A 19,998-nucleotide genomic window follows, 5' to 3' on the forward strand; every position below is an offset into this window, starting at 1 on the left:
CGATGTGCGCATTGAGCTCACAGGTAAAAAAACGAACGAAATGTAATTTAAATAATTGAACCGACGTCAGTCAATTAGTTGTTTAAAAAACGAAATGTCTAGAAGAAATCTGTGACTTTGAAAAAGGGGTCTCAAAAGGAGCATAGGGGGTTTAAAAGATGTGTGCATGTGTGTCGGTCACCAGATCTCAACCCAATTGAACACTTATAGGAGATTCTGGAGCGGCGCCTGAGAGTGTTTTCCCACCACCTTCAACAAAACACCAAATTATTGACGTGGAAGAATGGTGTCGCATCCCTCCAATAGAGTTCCAGACAAAAGCACATTAAAGCTGTTCTGGCAGCTCGTGGCGGCCCAACGCCCTATTAAGACACTATGTTGGCGTTTCCTTTATTTTGGCAGTTACCTGTAGGTCTTGTCCAGAAACAACGCCTAGTCCCTATTCCATAGTGACTTCATGAGCTTCTAACACACTCTACTGCCCAGTCTCAAAATATTTAATAACATCATCAATAAGATTTCAATAGACTATGTGAATCACGCCTAGAGTAACCTCTAGGGAAAAAAGCATCCGTGTCTCAAATGACACCCTATTCCCCATATAGTGCACTACTACCGCTGTCCACTCCCTAAAATGACGTTCACCCTTTGATCAAGGGGATTAGTGTGTGCGTGTAAGCAGCACCACTCCACAGAGCCGGGGCATACGCTGCAGACACGAACACAGCTCCAAACACCCACTGACACAGCCAGCGGCAACACCCAACACACACACACACACTCTGAGTTTCCTTGAGGAAACTTTCCCAAGCCAGTGGCTGGACAATCAGCAGCAGCTCTGGCGCCACGGGAGCCCTCAGTTCTCTCAGCCCAGCCACAGACATAAAACATTGTGTCTGTGTGTGTGTGTACATACACGCGTGTGTATGCATGCATGCATGCCTGACACTGCATGTTTGTGTGCGCACGCACGTCTGTCTGTGAGCGTCTGGTGTGTGTGCCAGCGGGAGTGTCTGATGTTCTGTTTGCATGTCAAAGTGTGTGCATTCCCCTCTCATTTCCTGTAAGAGGCAATGGGGAAGACAAAGGAGGGGACACAGAGTTTTGGGTACCCTCCATTCAGTTGTCCATAGCAGCCGGACCTAATACTGATCTGCTGCAGACTTTACACTAGGAGATCAAGGCATATTATGATACTTTCTGGCATAGTAAGGATAGCATTACCAATCTGAGTACAGGCATTGAGATTAATAGAAAGATAACTTCTCCTAACTTGTTTTCTGGCAGCTCCTCCATCGATTTCAGCATTATCACGGGGTCAGATCAATCTAATCCAAATGCTTTTTACGAAATAACAGGCGCCCGAATTGATTCACTCATGGGGACAATGATGATGGCACGCCCGTCCCTCTATTACAGAATGAAAAAGTCCCCCGGTTGAATTGTTTTGGCCTGGGCAGTATTTTAACAAATGGCAGCGTTCTAATGGAGCCAGGGCAGGGTAAACTGTAATGTGATTTCCTGGTGCTGGGGCCACGGAGGCGTGGGTTGAAAGCCAGGCTAAATCATCATTATCATTGATCAGGGCTAGATGTCAGTCCAGTAACATGTTAAGGTGACACTGAGCGCCATCCTCTGCCTCAGTAATAGGACTGTTATTATGGTCTATGAGATCAACGTGTCTATTTACTGGGATTGGCCTTTTGGGTCTGAATTGATGCAAAGAGAGAGGGAAGGAGATTGAAGCAGTTGGGTGGGGGAGAGAAAGAGAGAGAAAGATGAGAATGTAAAATCATAAAAAGGTTGAGATTGTGTCTTTAAGCACTTGCATACACACAATCACACACATACTGAACCAGTCAAAAGTTTGGACACACCTACTCACTCAAGGGTTTTTCTTTATTTTTACTATTTTCTACATTGTAGAATAATAGTGAAGACATCAAAACTATGAAATTACACATATGGAATCATGTAGTAACCAAAATAGTGTTAAACAAATCAAATAAAAATATATTTTATATTTGAGATTCTTCAAAGTAGCCACCCTTTGCCTTGATGACAGCTTTGCACAGTCTTGGCATTCTCTCAACCAGCTTCACCTAGAACGCTTGAAGGAGTTTCCACATACGCTGAGCACTTGTTGGCTGCTTTTCCTTCACTCAGCGGTCCAACTCATCCAAGCCATCTCAATTAGGTTCAGGTCAGGTGATTGTGGAGGCCAGGTTATCTGATGCAGTACTCCATCACTCTCCTTCTTGGTAAAATAGCCCTTACACAGCCTAGAGGTGTGTTGGGTCATTGTACTGTTGAAAAACAAACGATAGTCCCACTAAGCGCAAACCAGATGGGATGGTGTATCGCTGCAGAATGCTGTGATAGCCATGCTGGTTAAGTGTCCCTTGAATTCTAAATAAATCACTGACAGTGTGACCAGCAAAGCACCCCCACACCATAACACCTCCTCCTCCATGCTTCACGGTGAGAACCACACATGCGGAGATCATCCGTTCACCTATTCTGCGTCTCACAAAGACAAGGCGGTTGTAACCAAAAATCTCAAATTTGGACTCCAGACCAAAGGACAGATTTCCACCGGTCTAATGTCCATTGCTCGTGTTTCTTGGCCCAAGCAAGTCTCTTCTTCTTATTGGTGTCCTTTAGTAGTGGTTTCTTTGCAGCAATTCGACTATGAAGGCCTGATTCACTCAGTCTCCTCTGAACAGTTGATGTTGAGATGTGTCTGTTACTTAAACTCTGTGAAGCATTTATTTAGGTTGCAATTTCTGAGGCTGGTAACTAATGAACTTATCCTCTGCAGCAGAGGTAACTCTGGGTCTTCCATTCCTGTGGAGGTCCTCATGAGAGCCGGTTTCATCATAGTGCTTGATGGTTTTTGCGACTGCACTTGAAGAAACGTCAAAGTTCTTGAAATGTTCCGGATTGACTGACCTTCATGTCTTAAAGTAATGATGGACTGTCATTTCTCTTTGCTTTTTTGAGCTGTTCTTGCCATAATATGGACTTAGCCCTATTTGGTAAAAGACCATCTTCTGTATACCCTCCCTACCTTGTCACAACACAACCGATTGGCTCAAATGCATTAAGAAGGAAAGAAACTCCACAAATTACCTTTTAACAAGGCACACCTGTTAATTGAAATGCATTCCAGGTGACTACCTCATGAAGCTGGTTGAGAGAATGCCAAGAGTGTGCAAAGCTGTCATCAAGGGAAAGGGTGACTACTTTGAAGAATCTCAAATATATTTTGATTTAACACTTTTTTGGTTACTACATGATTCCATATGTGTTATTTCATAGTTTTGATGTCTTCACTATTATTCTACATCTAGAAAATAGTAAAAATAAAGAAAAACCCTGGAATGAGTAGGCGTGTCCAAACTTTTGACTGGTACTGTACATACACATGGAAATAGAGGAACACACACACACCCACTGCTGAGGCAATGGCCATGACCTCTGGAGGAGAGTCTAAGCCTTCTGGAGTCGAAACGGTTGGTCTTGGCCCACGTCGACTTCACAACGCTTCTAACATGAACGGTTTCCCCTCATAACAGTAATCCTAAATGACTTAGCTAATTACTGGGTAGTAGGCTGTAAAGCAGCCAGATAGATGGATGTAGCAGGTGTGGCTCTCCACCTCCCCCTCAAACGGCCACTGGGCCAGCCAGTAAAACAGACGAGTGCGTCCCAAATGGCACCCTATTCCCTATATAGTACACTAATCTTGACCAGAGCCATATGGGCCCTGGTCAAAAGTAGTGCACTACCTAGGGAATAGGGTGCTATTTGGGATGCACTCTATGTTTCTGAGACTCTTGACTTTCCAGCACAGCTCCGTTTTGCCTGGCCTGCTATAGACTAGCTACTGTACCATTTTGGAAAAAGTATTCACAACAAAACGGTTATGTGACTTTTACAACCAGGGCAGAGTCTCAATTTTAGCAACACGTCAGTTTACAATGGTTATTATGTACATTAGGTCAGACGCATGCCAATTAAATCACTAGAGAGGGGTTTTTCTGTATGAAAGACGTCTTTAACATCTGTTATTTCTGCTCCAACATGATGGCGCTGTGAGCTGGGCTTGCGCTTCTTCTCCGGGAGGGAACGTCTGTCTTCTGGTCGACGGAACCGGGAAGGTTATTAATTCATACGTTTTTATGAACCAGAGCGGAACCGATGGATAAAAAACTGCACACTTCATGTGGCGGGCTGTAGTGGGCTAGAGAGCAGGGGAACTGGGGAAGCCTTATAGGGGAATTAAAAAGCAAGCAAATAAATTAATTTACAAGGAGGGGGACGTCACCACGTTTCCGACTGCAGCTCTGAGCTGAGCCCTTTACAAGCTCCCTGAATACGAACAGACAATTACACGCTGTGGAAACGCAAAACAAATACAGCCTGGGCCTGGTCCCTGGAGTCTCAGCTGGCAGGGCTGAGAGGCTGAGGGGACAGGGACAGAGCGCCCAGAGACTAGGGATGCCACCCGGGCCACAGACCGCCTAGATATCAACCAATGGCTTTCAGAGCAATAAACTATAGGCCTACGGGTACATATTAAACAAGTGACCAAGAACAGAGACTATTTCTTTCATATCTATATCCTGCATCTGGGAAATTGTTGGATGTGCATACACTACTGGTGAACCATATAGGTAAAAATCCCTGGAGTTGAAGGGGTTAAATGCTGACCAAACTGACACCTGTCAGTGACATTATTTTTTGGGGAAAGAAAAAAACATACAAAGAAGAGGCATCAATGTTTTTTTGTGTTTTACTTTCCTTAACAGAAGAGCCTTGCTATTGGAATTGATCTCACATAGTGGTGTTTTGAGAAACATGTTACAAATAAAGCCTGGACAAATTGGTCAAACTAATCGTTGGACTGAGATCAGACTGGTGAGACTGAGTCATAGATTTATAACAGTTATTTCTACACACACGCACATTAAAACAATTACTCTATTTTCATAGACATCAAGTGAGGTGGGTGGTACTGGAAGAAAAGAGATGCAAATTGTCACAATATTCACAAAGTTTCCTTCTCTCTCTGACCACCCCTCCCTCTCCTTCTCCCTCTCTCCCCAACCCACTCTCCTTCTTTCTCACTCCCCCTCTCCCCTGTCGAACCCAACGCTCAACACACAACAAACGCTGGCCACATCAGAGGCAGCTCGGGGGGGCGGGGAGGGGGTCTGTGATTCCGGCACGCCGCGGGCATTAGCGGGAAAGTAATTAGGGTAAAAAGTTCAACCACAGCTCCATGTCTGCAGCACTGCCAGAAATACATTTCCTCCTCATTCAGTACCGTACACCACCAACAAGCATATTGGAAACACATTGCCCCGCCAGTGTGTGTGTGTGTGTGTGTGTGAGTGTGCGCTTGCAAAAATCCCTTGGTCAACCACTAGAGTCTATTGATGCACCGGTGCGTCAATCGAAGTAACATAATAAAAAAATCTGCATCGAAATCCATCAGTTTAAGCTAGAGATATATGTTCTTTTGCATGGGCTGCGTCTCAATCCACCTATGTCGCCCTTTCGCATCTGCGGTGGAAAGTGGCAGAGCTACAGCGCTGTTTGTCAGACCAGGAGACATCCCGAAAATCGGTCTTATCACGAAGACGTCTGTTGCATTCAATTGGTTTGGCCTAAAAAACTAATATGACCACTCTATAGAAAGGGGACTCTCGCGAACAGGATGGTGTTCTCCGTTTTGCTCTACAACCTCCAGAAGTGTCACAGGACTTGTCTAAAGGTCAGTCAATACGGAAAATCTCAAACTTTGAACGTTTCTTCAAGTGCAGTCGCAAAAACCATCAAGCACTATGATGAAACTGGCTCATGAGGACCGCCACAGGAATGGAAGACCTAGAGTTACCTCTGCTGCAGACGATAAGTTCATTAGAGTTACCAGCCTCAGAAATTGCAGCCCAAATAAATGCTTCACGGAGTTCAAATTGGAGATTTTTGGTTCCAACCGCCGTGTCTTTGTGAGACGCGGTGTGGGTGAATGGATGATCTCCGCATGTGTAGATCCCACCGTAAAGCATGGAGGAGGTGTTATGGTGTGGGGGTGCTTTGCTGGTGACATCGTCTGTGATTTATTTAGAATTCAAGGCACACTTAAGCAGCATTGCTACCACAGCATTCTGCAGTGAAACACCATCCCATCTGGTTTGGGCTTAGTGAGACTATCATTTGTTTTTCAACAGGACAATGACCCAACACACCTCCAGGCTGTGTAAAGGCTATTTTACCAAGAAGGAGAGTGATGGAGTGCTGCATCAGATGACCTGGCCCCCACAATCCCCCGACCTCAAACCAATTGAGATGGTTTGGGTTGAGTTGGACGGCAGAGTGAAGGAAAAGCAGCCAACAAGTGCTCAGCATATGTGGGAACTCCTTCAAGACTGTTGGAAAAGCATTCCAGTGGAAGCTGGTTGAGAGAATGCCAAGAGTGTGCAAAGCTGTCTTCAAGGCAAAGGGTGGCTATTTGAAGAATCTCAAATATACAATATATTTTGATTTGTTTAACACTTTTTTGGTTACTACATGCTTCCATTTGTGTTATTTCATAGTTTTGATGTCTTCACTATTATTCTACAATGTAGAATACAGTAAAAATAAAGAAAAACCCTTGAATGAATAGGTGTGTCCAAACTTTTGACTGGTACTGTACCTAAATGGGTCCTAAAATTCAAAATCATAGCCAAATGATCTCTCTGTACTTTGCTCTGTTCATCTTTCCCTCGATCCTGACTAGTCTCCCAGTCCCTGCCGCTGACAAACATCCCCACAGCATGATGCTGCCGCCACCATGCTTCACCGTAGGGATGGTGCAAGGTTTCCTCCAGATGTGACGCTTGGCATTCAGGGGAAAGAGTTCAATCTTGGTTTCATCAGACTAGAGAATCTTCTTTCTCATGGTCTGAGAGTCCCTTAGGTGCCTTTGGCAAACTCCAAGCGGGCTGTCATGTGCCTTTTACTGAAGAGTGGCTTCCGTCTGTCCACTCTACCATAAAGGCCTGAATTTGGTGGAGTGCTACAGACATGGTTGTCCTTCTTGAAGGTTCTCCTATCTCCACAGAGGAACTCTAGAGCTCTGTCAGAGTGACCATCGGGTTCTTGTTCACCCCCCTGATCAAGGCCCTTTCCCCCCCGATTGCTCAGTTTGGCCGGGCGGCCAGCTCTAGGAAGAGTCTTGGTGGTTCTAAACTTCGTCCATTTAAGAATAATGGAGGCCACTGTGTTCTTGGGGACTTTCAATGCTGCAGAATTTGTTGGTACCCTTCCCCAGATCTGTGCCTCGACACAATCCTGTCTCTGAGCTCAACTGACAATTCCTTCAACCTCATGGCTTGGTTTTTGCTCTGACAGGTGTGTGCCTTTCCAAATCATGTCCAATCAACTGAATTTACCACAGGTGGACTCCAATCAAGTTGTAGAAACATCAAGGATGATCAATGGAAACAGGATGCACCGGAGCTCAATTTCAAGTCTCATAGCAAAGGGTCTGAATACTTATGTAAATAAAGTTTTTTTTTTTTTTTTTTTTTATAAATTAGCAAGATTTTCTATAAACCTGTTTTCGCTTTGTCATTATGGGGTATTGTGTGTAGATTGCTCTGAAAAAAATATAACTTAATCAATTTTAGAATAAGGCTGTAACTTAACAAAATGTGGAAAAAGTCAAGGGGTCTGAGTACTTTCCGAAGGCACTGTATAGTGTATCTGTGTGGTGTCAGAATAGCTAAAGAACAATAACAAAAGGCAGCCTAATAATAAAGGTTTGGTGCCAAAATGGACAGGAGTTCAACCTCCTCACTGTGACTGACAGCAGTGGAGTGGACATTAATATTTATCATCGAAAACACATGCCTTGTATTTAATGCACTTCTTGTCAGTTCACTATTTGCCAATTTTCTGTCAGAGTTAAGTGGAAACATTTAATACAAAAAACAGGCATCTGGTCAAGTGTGCATTCACTCCTATACTTCAGCTTTGACACCTGCACAGTGGTGTCAAATAGCCTATAGTCAAATGCTCTAAATACAGTAGCATATCATATTAAAGTTCAAACAATGTACTCATAGCAGACTACGTACGAGGAAGATTCAACAACGACAGGTCAGCCAGAAAGAGCATTATGAACAAAAATAAAATACTTTAAAGCCAAGGTAATTCAACCTGTACGCTTTATACCGACCTGCTTTGTTGTCTAATACACCCTGAGGCAACATATTGTGTATCTGTCCAAAATTATTATGAACACTACCAAGGAGTCCACTTTGTGATAACACATGGAGTTGTGCTTTACTGTCAAGTGTCAGATGAGAATTGAATACTACTAAAAATATATTCCTATAAAATCTCACTGCATTATCAACACAAAAATTAACAATTGCGCTTTGAATAAACCCATGTCGGTTACAATACAGATAAAGATGGGCTACCTGTCCTGCAGCATCTTAAAAAAGAAAATATATATGGAAAACTGCTTTAAAACTCTTCAAAAGGCTTCACTTCAAAGGGTCTTCCTATCCTTGGAGACCTCAAGTTATATGAGTGTCCCAGTCTGCACGGAACACACAGAGGACAGACAGAGCCCAGATCTAAGCAGCAGTTAGCTGCACCTGGACTAGACTGTCTCAGAGGAACAGTCGGGAGGGGAAGGAAGAGAGGAATCCATGACACGAGATGGATGAATCCCAAATGGTACCATATTCTCTATGTAGTGCACTACTTTTGACAAGGGCCAACAGGGCTCAGGTCAAAAGTAGTGTACTATGCTGTACAAGTAATAGGGTAACATTTGGGACACACCATGAGAGAGGAGACGGTGTGCTAAATAGCATAGCATCCCCCTGGTCCATTTCTCACTCACATGCACAATAACAGCTTATTGGTGGAGAGAATGTATTGGTAACTAGAGGGTGCCTAGTTCAAATCCCAAGTGAGGTACAGTATACTGATGTTTTCTTTATGAGATGAGATACTTAATCTGGTTTCCATCCATTCCCGGCTTGTCATGTCACACACACCAAAACTAATTGCGGTTGGAAATTACTGGTATGTGATATTGGGAGGAAAAATATGCTACTTCCCTTAATAGAAATAGGGGGCATATTAATACATAGGGACTAAAATTCTAAGTTGCTGAACAACACCTTCTGTATCACAGAACTGAAATTCCCTGATTAGATTTTCACATTAAATTGGTCATTAACGGACTGTAAAACGTACTGCACAAAAGCTGAATGAACTGTGGGCTGAAAAACAATTATGCCTCATTGTGACCGTGTAAAAAAAGGTTTATGTCTACCACTTCCACTGCGTTTAAACTCACTTCCTATTTGAAGGGGAAAACTGGCGAGGCAGAACATATTTTCAGCCGACAGAAAGCAGACGTGGAAGTCAAAATAAACGCTTCAAAATAAAGCCAGAGACTGCCCTCCGTAAGCGCTGAATGAGTGAGTGAGTGTGTCTAAGTCTAAATGTAAGCGTGTGGGCAAAAATGTAAAGGAGTTTTAGATGAGATTACAGGCATTCCCTTTTATACAGACGGCCATTACAAAAGGTTCTGGAATGATTTCATCAGAACTCTTAAAAAGAAGAACATGACATTCCCACCCACAAATTGAAAACAAACAAAAGTAGGAAATAAATAAAATGTCCCTGTTAGAGCTTTATCTTAATCAATTCTGTGGTTAGCTGGACCACAAAATACAGTACTGCGACTGTACACACACATCATTGCTGTGTCCCCACTGGGGAGGGGTGTGCGCTTGCGTATCATGGTGACTAAGAGAACAGCCCAAAGGCCTCATGGTGATTTCAAAAGCGTCACTTCTCCAAATCTCTATAATCTGGTGTCTCTTTTAATACAAACGCTCTGAGATTTACTGTTTAATACACTTTAGAGAGGGATACCTCGCGTTTACCACTGCTAAACCTGTCATGAAAATAGCTATGAAAAGCACAGCTTAGTACAATAGGCTTTCCCTTAAGTCTCTTTGAAAATGTTTGGTGGAATGAGTGGGGTTTTCCCTGCAATACTGTAATTAATATCAAGGCATTAGGTGACAACATGACTTAGTGGATAAAGCTTTAGGATAAAGACAAATTAGGGACATGACATTATCTCTCTTTTAGGATCAATCTCGCTTTGTTGTTGTCGGGTGTCATTTCAAATTACACATATCTTTTATCTTCCTGCGTTAGATTAAAAACTCTGTGCTAAATGTGTCTGTAATTAATATTGAGATATCAAGGTCATGACACTGGCCTTGTTGGTAAGGTGTGAAAAGCCTCAACTTAGAGCCGTGAGTTTTAAAGAACAGGTCCGTGGGAGGTTCACAGGGGCCAGCTGGAGGGCCGTGGCCTGGTGCTGAAACCATCATCTCTTGAAAGGCCCAGCAGTCAAAACGCTGGTAATGCTAAATATTGAATTCAATAAATGTAAAAGTAAGCAAGAAAAACATGCACACTATCCTCCTATACTGGTGCTGACTGTTTCCAGGTCGCTACTGGCTACCGTCTGTGGTAGGTAGCCATGGTGACCATTTTGGTACCCTCGGGGGTGTCTCCATGCGTCTCGGCTGGCTGGAACCCTCAGAAAATACGAATCCATCCGTAATCGCCATGGTGACAGAAGACTTTATTTGTCAAAAATAAATAATAAAATCATACCCACATCCTCTGTGCATCTGGAGATTTGGGGGTGGGCGTACAGGGTTGGAAGATTAGGGGGGGGGGTGTAAATGTCAGGGGCTCTGCTGACAAGAGCGTTCTGCCTGCCCAGAGACTTCATCCTTACACTTCCCAAACTCAGAGGGTACGTCCCAAATGGCACCCTATTCCCTATATAGTGCTACACTTTTAACCAGAGCCCTACGGGACCTGGTCAGTAGTGCCATTTGGGACACAGTAAGTGATAACAAAAGCAGGCTTCTTCTTCACTGTTGAACTTTTACCCTGGGAGTGTGTGTATGCTCCCACTCCGAAAAACACCCACAAACAGTTAAGATGCCTCCGCCCTCCACCCCCTGCCTCTGCAATTTGCATTCATTGACAAAGAGCAGTCTTAAATGTTCTGAATGTTAATACCAGCAGACCTAATTAAAATGAAATAAAATAACAACGACCAGCAGCAGCAGGAAACACCAATCCTTTCTAGATACTATGTGAGGAGAGGAGGCAGACCAGAGTCCAGCGGCTGCTACAGGATGGCACACAGGAATTCTTTACTAATTCCCCCACCAACCCCACTGGCGCAGAGCGTGAAGGGACACATATGTAATTTGCTGTCAGAAAAATCACTAGATCCATACATTGTTTTGGCTTAACGCATAATCCTTTCCATTGATAAAATGATGTTGAGTGCGCCTGGCTAGAAGCCCACAGATACAAGGACAGGCACACATGTTTTTTCCCCTTTCTGCTTTTCCTTTAATTTGCAAATCTAATCCTAGAGCTGACTGAACCAACTTCTAAACCAGCGCTGCTCTCGTGGCCAACACTCTAATCTGTTTTCCATTTAAGTGTCAAGCCGGCATCCTTTTTGCTGGTTGACAAAAGCTGTTATTTTAAAATGATTATATGCTAAAAATTGTGTGAGGACCTTAGTAAGTTTACGAATGTCCCAAATGGAAAAACTGTGCTGCGGCCATAGGGGAGTTTCTCTCTTTTAATGTAGTGTTATTTACCAAACACTTCTGTCGGTTGGGAGTCAGGAAGGCCCCAGCCTGGCTGTGCCATTCAGCCAGAGGTCAGGGTTTGGCATTTTAAGCACCAAGCATGTTTTCAGCATTAGTGCTGAGCGTCAGTCACCAGGCCAAGCAGCCAAACCCTCCCAGTCTGTATCTCTCCGTGTCAGCCAGGACACAGCCAGAGCAGTGGTAAAGGCAGTACAGAGGCAGAGGAGGGGCCAGGCAGAGCCAGAATCGGTGGCAGAGGGAGAGGCAGAGGCAGTAGAGGAGGAGGCAGCGTTCCTTTGAAAACATGGGTAAGTTGGTCTCCATCAAAGCCCAGCCGAAGACAGACTTCCTTATTTCATTTCCAGGGAAGGAAATATCGAGTTAAATGTTTTCGCTGTTCTGGAAGAGGAGCAGTTACAAGGGGAGGGGAAAGAGGGAGGTCATGGCAGCGTATGGAGAGAAGAGAACAGACGCCTGGGGTTCTCGCTCCTCACCATGGGGGCTTTGATGGCTCTTATTACGTACGCCAAATTATAGGCTTTCAAATGTACTTAAGATTTGTACCTCGTAACGTCTGAATGTCACGCAGTACAACCAAGGGCCCTAGCCTAGCTTTCCCTTCCTTTCCATACATTTTAAAAATGGGGAAATGTCATAAAGATTGACTCTGGCGACAGAGACAGGACATTCCATTAGCACATGGAAGTTTCACGTGTCATGTCTTCTCCTCTCCGCTCTTCTCTTCTCCTCCCTACTCCTCTCCTCCCCGCTCCTTCCCTGCCTCGCCATGCAGCCAGATTGGCTTGTGTCAGCTCTTGCAGACCTGATTATTTCTAGTAAAAGATCAAAACAACTATTTGACTTGTTGCTCCCTTGATAATCTGGCATGTGATGTGATTCGAAGGAAGGAAGGATGTTAAGGCGTTGTATGAAATGACAGTCTACATAGTGCACTACTAAATAGGGTGTCATTGCAGACGTAGTCCGAGTACGCAAGTCACGTTGACATGTTGTGCAATCTGGTGCCACTGTGGGTCTGTCTGAGTGACCAATCAGTGAGAGGGAGGCCAGAGAAATAGAACGACTAGACCAGACATGAGTCTATCATCATACATATACTAACTTCTGAGACGCTTGAAAACGGGGGCGCCCAATAAAATAAAACTATGCCTGGTCGCCAACTGACGCACATCACTCCTACCAGTGGTCATGGTTACCAGCAGCCATGGTTAGCACATGTGGAAACTGGATTACAAGTGTGTGTGGCGTAGTTAAACTTTGACCCATCCAGAGAAAGGCTATTTATTTGGCTTTTGAGCTAATGGACTGTAACTCTATTTAATGATGTCATCAGGAACATCAACTCTTTCAATATGGGAAAGCCCTGGGCTTGTACATAGTATTACATATAGAATCACATTATCAGATCTCTATGGGCTTGTACTGTAAACAGCACAGTTTGTGGATTCAGTCAGACACCACCCTACAAAGTGTATCTCCCAGCGACATCATGAGGGATGTGTACTGTACTCACCCCGAGGACCCGGTGCTCTTGCACACCCCTAGGAGAGGCCTTTTGTCTGCAAAACCATCAATCATCAGCGGACCTAGAAGAAGAAGAATCGAGAAGAAGAAGAATCGAGAAGAAGAAGAATCGAGAAGAAGAAGAATCGAGAAGAAGAAGAAGAAGAAGAAGAAGAAGAAGAAGAAGAAGAAGAAGAAGAAGAAGAAGAAGAAGAAGAAGAAGAAGAAGAAGAAGAAGAAGAAGAAGAAGAAGAAGAAGAAGAAGAAGAAGAAGAAGAAGAAGAAGAAGAAGAAGAAGAAGAAGAAGAAGAAGAAGAAGAAGAAGAAGAAGAAGAAGAAGAAGAAGAAGAAGAAGAAGAAGAAGAAGAAGAAGAAGAAGAAGAAGAAGAAGAAGAAGAAGAAGAAGAAGAAGAAGAAGAAGAAGAAGAAGAAGAAGAAGAAGAAGAAGAAGAAGAAGAAGAAGAAGAAGAAGAAGAAGAAGAAGAAGAAGAAGAAGAAGAAGAAGAAGAAGAAGAAGAAGAAGAAGAAGAAGAAGAAGAAGAAGAAGAAGAAGAAGAAGAAGAAGAAGAAGAAAAATGAGGGACTGACAGAGAGCAGTGATCATTCATCATTAGGGGGCCCTATGCATGTGAGACAGGCCTGTTGTGTAGTGTGCCCGGCCCAGCCTACCAGAGCCACCCACTCCATTTAACTAGCGCTACTGTAGCAGGATGCGTGTTGATTACATTACTACAGCAGCTCTGTAATCAAATGATACCCCCTAAAACATTCTGAAGAGGAAATGGAGACAAAATATAAAATACAACAAGAAAAGAAAGAGAAGTTGGACCCTGTCATTCCTGTCATCTTGGAGAGGACTCATCCCCGCCAACCACACAATAATACCCAGGTTCACATGAAGACTTATGGGGATCAAATAGATGAACATACCAGCATGCTAGACATTAAGAAGAAAGGAGAGGAGGGAGACGGAGGAACAGAAACAGCACAACATGCTGAACTCAAACCATCTTTCCTCTCGGTATGGAGGAGAGGAACGAGCGAGCGTGAGATAGAGAAAGATTGATAGAGAACCCCTTCAAAGCTGAGTAGGGTTATTTTGTCTGCCTCTGTGTTTAATTCTTTGGGTTTGGGGTGAAATTACAGTATGGTAAAAGCCTAGTGGGCATATTTAGTTTCCGTCCCAAATGGCACTATTTACAGCACTAATTTTGACCAGGTCCCATGGGGCTCTGAGTAGTGCACTATGTAGGGAATATGGTGCCATTTGGGACACACATTTGAAGGAGGAGGATAAAACATGTTGTATTAAGTCTACAGATCCCATATTTCCCCTAATTGTCCCATTCTTAAAGATGGCGAGGGAGGGAGGGGAGGGAGGGATATGGTGTGTGTGCGTGCATGTAGTGGGGGTCCAGATTGAAGAAGCTGTTTGGCCTGTGGAGGGGAGTAATTTAGCCCTGACAGTAATCAGTGTGAGTTCCTGTGGTGTGACCGTGGCGTGTGGGAGAGCCAATGTGCCGTCCTCAAACCCCTAACACAGCCTTTCTTCTGCACTCATATTTCTGTCATCAAACATCACAACGGGTCACCATATTGAGCTGTAGGCAAATATGATTTCCCCAAAAGACCAAAGCGTTTCATTTGAACAATGCATTTAGGAAAATAAACAGTTTCTGTAAATACAGTCAGGGGGAAAAAAAATATCTAAGATTTCATGACTAGTGTTGACTATCCTTTGATTATGAGTGGACTGTAATTTCAGAAATATAATATGTTTGAGTGTTGACTGTGTGTGCATCTATTTTTATCCATTCGACATTCGTATGTTTGAGTGTTGAGTGTGTGTTTATCTCATTTATAGAGGAAGGCAAGTCTGTATTGAAGCCAACATGTTTGCTGTTATAAATTACATAATTTCCAGAGCCATTTCAGTAATTAGGGCCTTCACATGGAGGCTGGGCCTCTGGGTCATCTGAGTTCAGATCCAGCACTTTGGACCAAAATACACACAATAGTATTACTGACATCCATTCTACTGTTCAAGAGATCAACAGAGGTCTCATACATATTAGGATCACTTGTCATCAATGCTGATCTATTGTATTCTCAATCACTTTGGTAGGCGTATGTATGGCCTATACCGAGAGGACGGAAGAAAAGAGCGAGGTTACAAACTCTGGGATGCTGGACAGATAAACGGATCGCTCTCTTCGGAAAACCGCCACTTCCTCCTCTATTCCAGGAAAGGGCCTTTTGACATATTTGAACCGACACCTATTTTCAGGACTTTCCAAACCCGCCCACCCAGGATCCCGACTGAAACAATTGGTCTTTTAACAGCTCGCCACAGAGCAACACTGTTTGCTCCGGCTGGGTCTAACAGATTGCAATCAGTGTCTCTCTCGCTCTCTCTCCCCACTGCTACTCTGCTACTCTGGTAGTACAATTCATTTTTATTTGAACAGTCAGAGAATCGTTCCCCTCATGTGTTGGGTATCTGCTGCTTCTTATTACTGTCGTGGCCTTCATCCCCGTCCAGAGCCCTTTCAATGCTGTCATTGTGCATTGTTGAAATCTGCCAAAGGACCGGAACAGAGAGCGAGAACAAAAAGCTGATTTTATCACCAGAACGCCACATGCTAGCGTTTTGCGCTTTTCACTTCTGAATTCTACCTGCAGTGACAGCAAATTCAAACTTCATGCCTAGAGAATAACTAATTGGCGGAACGAGGGAAATCCAATTGTGTATCGGCTTAAGAGGATGTGAATGCTTACGGTCTTATATTAGATACAACTCTGTGTGTGTGTGTCTGTGATGGTGGTCCATAGGGGTGATATTTCCCCTCTGCTTTCCTTTGACGTCTCTGATTGAACATGATTAGATCAAAACCTTGGACATGTTTTTCACTGGCCTGCTTCTCTTCCATACCTAACCTTTATACATGCTATTAACCCTGTAATACAATGGGGCCAATGAGTGACTTGAGATTTGATGAAGAGCGAGAGAGAGCGAGGCGGGGGGGCTCACCAGAGCTCTGGCACTTCATTCTGAGTCAGCCTGAGCCAACAGAGGCCATGCCAACAGTATGATTGAGGCCAGGACTGCCTTTAATATTAGGATAGGAACAGGAAGAGAAGGGGCTCTGGCATGGGGCTTCTGACTATTAACAAACTGGGTAGTCTATAATTAAACCATGATATATCACAGCAAACACACACACCACATCCTCAAACGGCATAAATTGTGCCACACTTAACTTCGTTTCAAGAGCGGTCCTTGAGCGCTGGCTAGAAGTGATTTGAGTTTAAGTGATTTTATTTTTTCTGGAGGAGGAGAGATTCATGGCCGTGTTGAAACCCACGTCAGAGCAAAAACAAGACCAATGTGATTCAAAACGCATAAATTCAACTGCAGAGCGTTTTTTCTTCCACTTTGCAGATTGGGTGGATAAATATTGACTGAAGTGGACAAGGAGGAGGTTCATGTGACATTACAAGCTGAAAACAGCTGAGCTTTTCTACTGATTTCTAGAACGACAGCATCTTGAGGACCTGAGTCCCTGGGAACGACATCGCTTACAATGTGCATCACATTCAAAGACGGTCTGATGTGAACCCGTAGAACGACAAAAAAACAAGACGGGAAAATGTTAGGGTACATCTAAAAGATGGCAGAGGAAGGCAGGTACAGTGGGGAGAACAAGTATTTGATACACTGCCGATTTTGCAGGTTTTCCTACTTACAAAGCATGTAGAGGTCTGTAATGTTTATCATAGGTACACTTCAACTGTGAGAGACGGAATCTAAAACAAAAATCCAGAAAATTACATTGTATGATTTTTAAGTAATTAATTTGCATTTTATTGCATGACGTAAGTATTTGATACATCAGAAAAGCAGAACTTAATATTTGGTACAGAAACCTTTGTTTGCAATTACAGAGATCATACGTTTCCTGTAGGTCTTGACCAGGTTTGCACACACTGCAGCAGGGATTTTGGCCCACTCCTCCATACAGACCTTCTCCAGATCCTTCAGGTTTCGGGGCTGTCGCTGGGCAATACGGACTTTCAGCTCCCTCCAAAGATTTTCTATTGGTTTCAGGTCTGGAGACTTGCTAGGCCACTCCAGGACCTTGAGATGCTTCTTTCGGAGCCACTCCTTAGTTGCCCTGGCTTTGTGTTTCGGGTCGTTGTCATGCTGGAAGACCCAGCCACGACCCATCTTCAATGCTCTTACTGAGGAAAGGAGGTTGTTGGCCAAGATCTCGCGATACATGGCCCCATCCATCCTCCCCTCAATACGGTGCAGTCGTCCTGTCCCCTTTGCAGAAAAGCATCCCCAAAGAATGATGTTTCCACCTCCATGCTTCACGGTTGGGATGGTGTTCTTGGGGTGGTACTCATCCTCCTTCTTCCTCCAAACACGGCGAGTGGAGTTTAGACCAAAAAGCTCTATTTTTGTCTCATCAGACCACATGACCTTCTCCCATTCCTCCTCTGGATCATCCAGATTGTCATTGGCAAACTTCAGACGGGCCTGGACATGCGCTGGCTTGAGCAGGGGGACCTTGCGTGCGCTGCAGGATTTTAATCCATGACGGCGTAGTGTGTTACTAATGGTTTTCTTTGAGACTGTGGTCCCAGCTCTCTTCAGGTCATTGACCAGGTCCTGCCGTGTAGTTCTGGGCTGATCCCTCACCTTCCTCATGATCATTGATGCCCCACGAGGTGAGATCTTGCATGGAGCCCCAGACCGAGGGTGATTGACCGTCATCTTGAACTTCTTCCATTTTCTAATAATTGCGCAAACAGTTGTTGCCTTCTCACCAAGCTGCTTGCCTATTGTCCTGTAGCCCATCCCAGCCTTGTGCAGGTCTACAATGTTATCCCTGATGTCCTTACACAGCTCTCTGGTCTTGGCCATTGTGGAGAGGTTGGAGTCTGTTTGATTGAGTGTGTGGACAGGTGTCTTTTATACAGGTAACGAGTTCAAACAGGTGCAGTTAATACAGGTAATGAGTGGAGAACAGGAGGGCTTCTTAAAGAAAAACTAACAGGTCTGTGAGAGCTGGAATTCTTACTGGTTGGTAGGTGATCAAATACTTATGTCATGCAATAAAATGCAAATTAATTACTTAAAAATCATACAATGTGATTTTCTGGATTTTAGTTTTAGATTCCGTCTCTCACAGTTGAAGTGTACCTATGATAAAAATTACAGACCTCTACATGCTTTGTAAGTAGGAAAACCTGCAAAATCGGCAGTGTATCAAATACTTGTTCTCCCCACTGTAGGTAGATACTCACTGATATGGGGCGCTGGCAGGATGTGGGCAGCTCTCACAGGTCCGTGGCGCACAGAGAAAAGCTCCTTGGCCTCCCCACCCAGCTACAACAGAGAGGGGAAAAGACAGTAGAGCAAGTTCAACAACAATGTAACAACAAGTAAATGTAACAAGTCAAAAGTACGTCACCAGTGAAAAGTCAAACGATTTGAGCCCATTTTACAGTGGCTGCTCAGCATTCTCTCTCCGTCCTTTTGACATAAATGCATACAATGAACGCTCAGTCTAAGACCACTCACATTTACTCTGATTTATTTTAAATAAAGGAAAGGAAATTTAACAAATGTATTTTTCTACAACGATAAAAAGCCTTTAAATGGTGTGTAAAAGAGGACATTGTTGTTTTACTGTGGACGCGGTGTAGTTCCGTCAAAGACACTTGACCAAGCGAACACCAGCTGAACAGAGGGAATAGAGCTAGGCAGGGGGGCAAGCCCGCCTATACAATGCTAGGGGAAACACTTGATATAAAACGGTTAACAGTTTGCCATAGTCAGCAGGGTTGGAGTTGTTCTTTCTGATGATAATAAACTCCATGCATTCGGTGGGATGACCACTAGTTAAGAGAGTTAATGTCTTTATTACGAGGCTGCTCCGATACTCAATCCGGCCATACTTCCAATTAAGCCTCAGCGTCCTGAGGCGCCAAGTCACCTCCACATAACTACAGTACTGATAAAATGATCAATGCTACACAACCACAAACTTACAGCTCCGGTTTGGATGGAGGTTAAGGAGCTAAGAAGTCGGCGGCAGGGCAAAGTAAAAAAACAACGTGGGGGCCCCTGGCCGAAACAAAAAGAGAGATATGTTCACACTGTAAGAAAAATATCTATTCCAACTGCGTGGAAAGGGGCTTGTCGAGGAGGAAGGGGGCCCGAGAGGGAGATGGGGGGGGCACTAAAGGGAGTGGAGGAGGGGCTGGTGGTTGAAGTGCCAGCCAAACCGCAGAGTAAAAGCTACCAACAAAGGTCCCCAAAGCATTCCGATGCAAACGAGCGGCCTACTCTTTCTGTGACTGAGCCAACGGGACAGAGCGGGATGCGGTGTCGCCTGGCTGGCAAGACCAACCGTCTGATAACCAGTCAGCTCAGCTGATGGCTTTCAAAAGCGCTATGATGATTGATGCCAAAAATACTTTTAAAAACGCTTTGAACAGAACTGAGATCAAACACAGGCTACATACAGTAACTAAAGTAAAGAATAACAGTTTAGCAGCTGGATAGTGTTCAGGAAATAGTGTTCCCACATTGACGTTTTGAACATGTCCGCCACACCTGTTGTTCACCCAGTGTGTACTGTATAGCCCCATAGCCCCTGTCATTCTGAGAAGCTACAGTATCTATAGCTGGAGGTCACCAATATATCTGAGGTTATTGTAGGTTGCTTCCTGTCTTTAC

General features: G+C 44.1%; 1 protein-coding gene across 4 annotated transcripts in view; it reads right to left on the reverse strand.

Moving 5' to 3' along the window:
* LOC311102275 (BCAS3 microtubule associated cell migration factor-like) overlaps window positions 1-19,998 on the reverse strand; it is a 246,679-nt gene that overhangs the window by 217,986 nt on the left and 8,695 nt on the right. For all 4 annotated transcript variants that reach the window (XM_084143565.1, XM_084143563.1, XM_084143562.1 and 1 more), the window contains exons 6-7: window positions 18,561-18,642; window positions 13,258-13,330 (exon numbers count right to left, since the gene is read on the reverse strand). In XM_084143565.1, the coding sequence (XP_083999691.1) occupies window positions 13,258-13,330; window positions 18,561-18,642 (155 nt within the window). The remainder of the gene's footprint in view (window positions 1-13,257; window positions 13,331-18,560; window positions 18,643-19,998) is intronic.

The sequence above is a fragment of the Coregonus lavaretus genome (genome assembly GCF_964263955.1).
Source record: "Coregonus lavaretus genome assembly, chromosome: 26".
NCBI lineage: Eukaryota > Metazoa > Chordata > Actinopteri > Salmoniformes > Salmonidae > Coregonus > Coregonus lavaretus.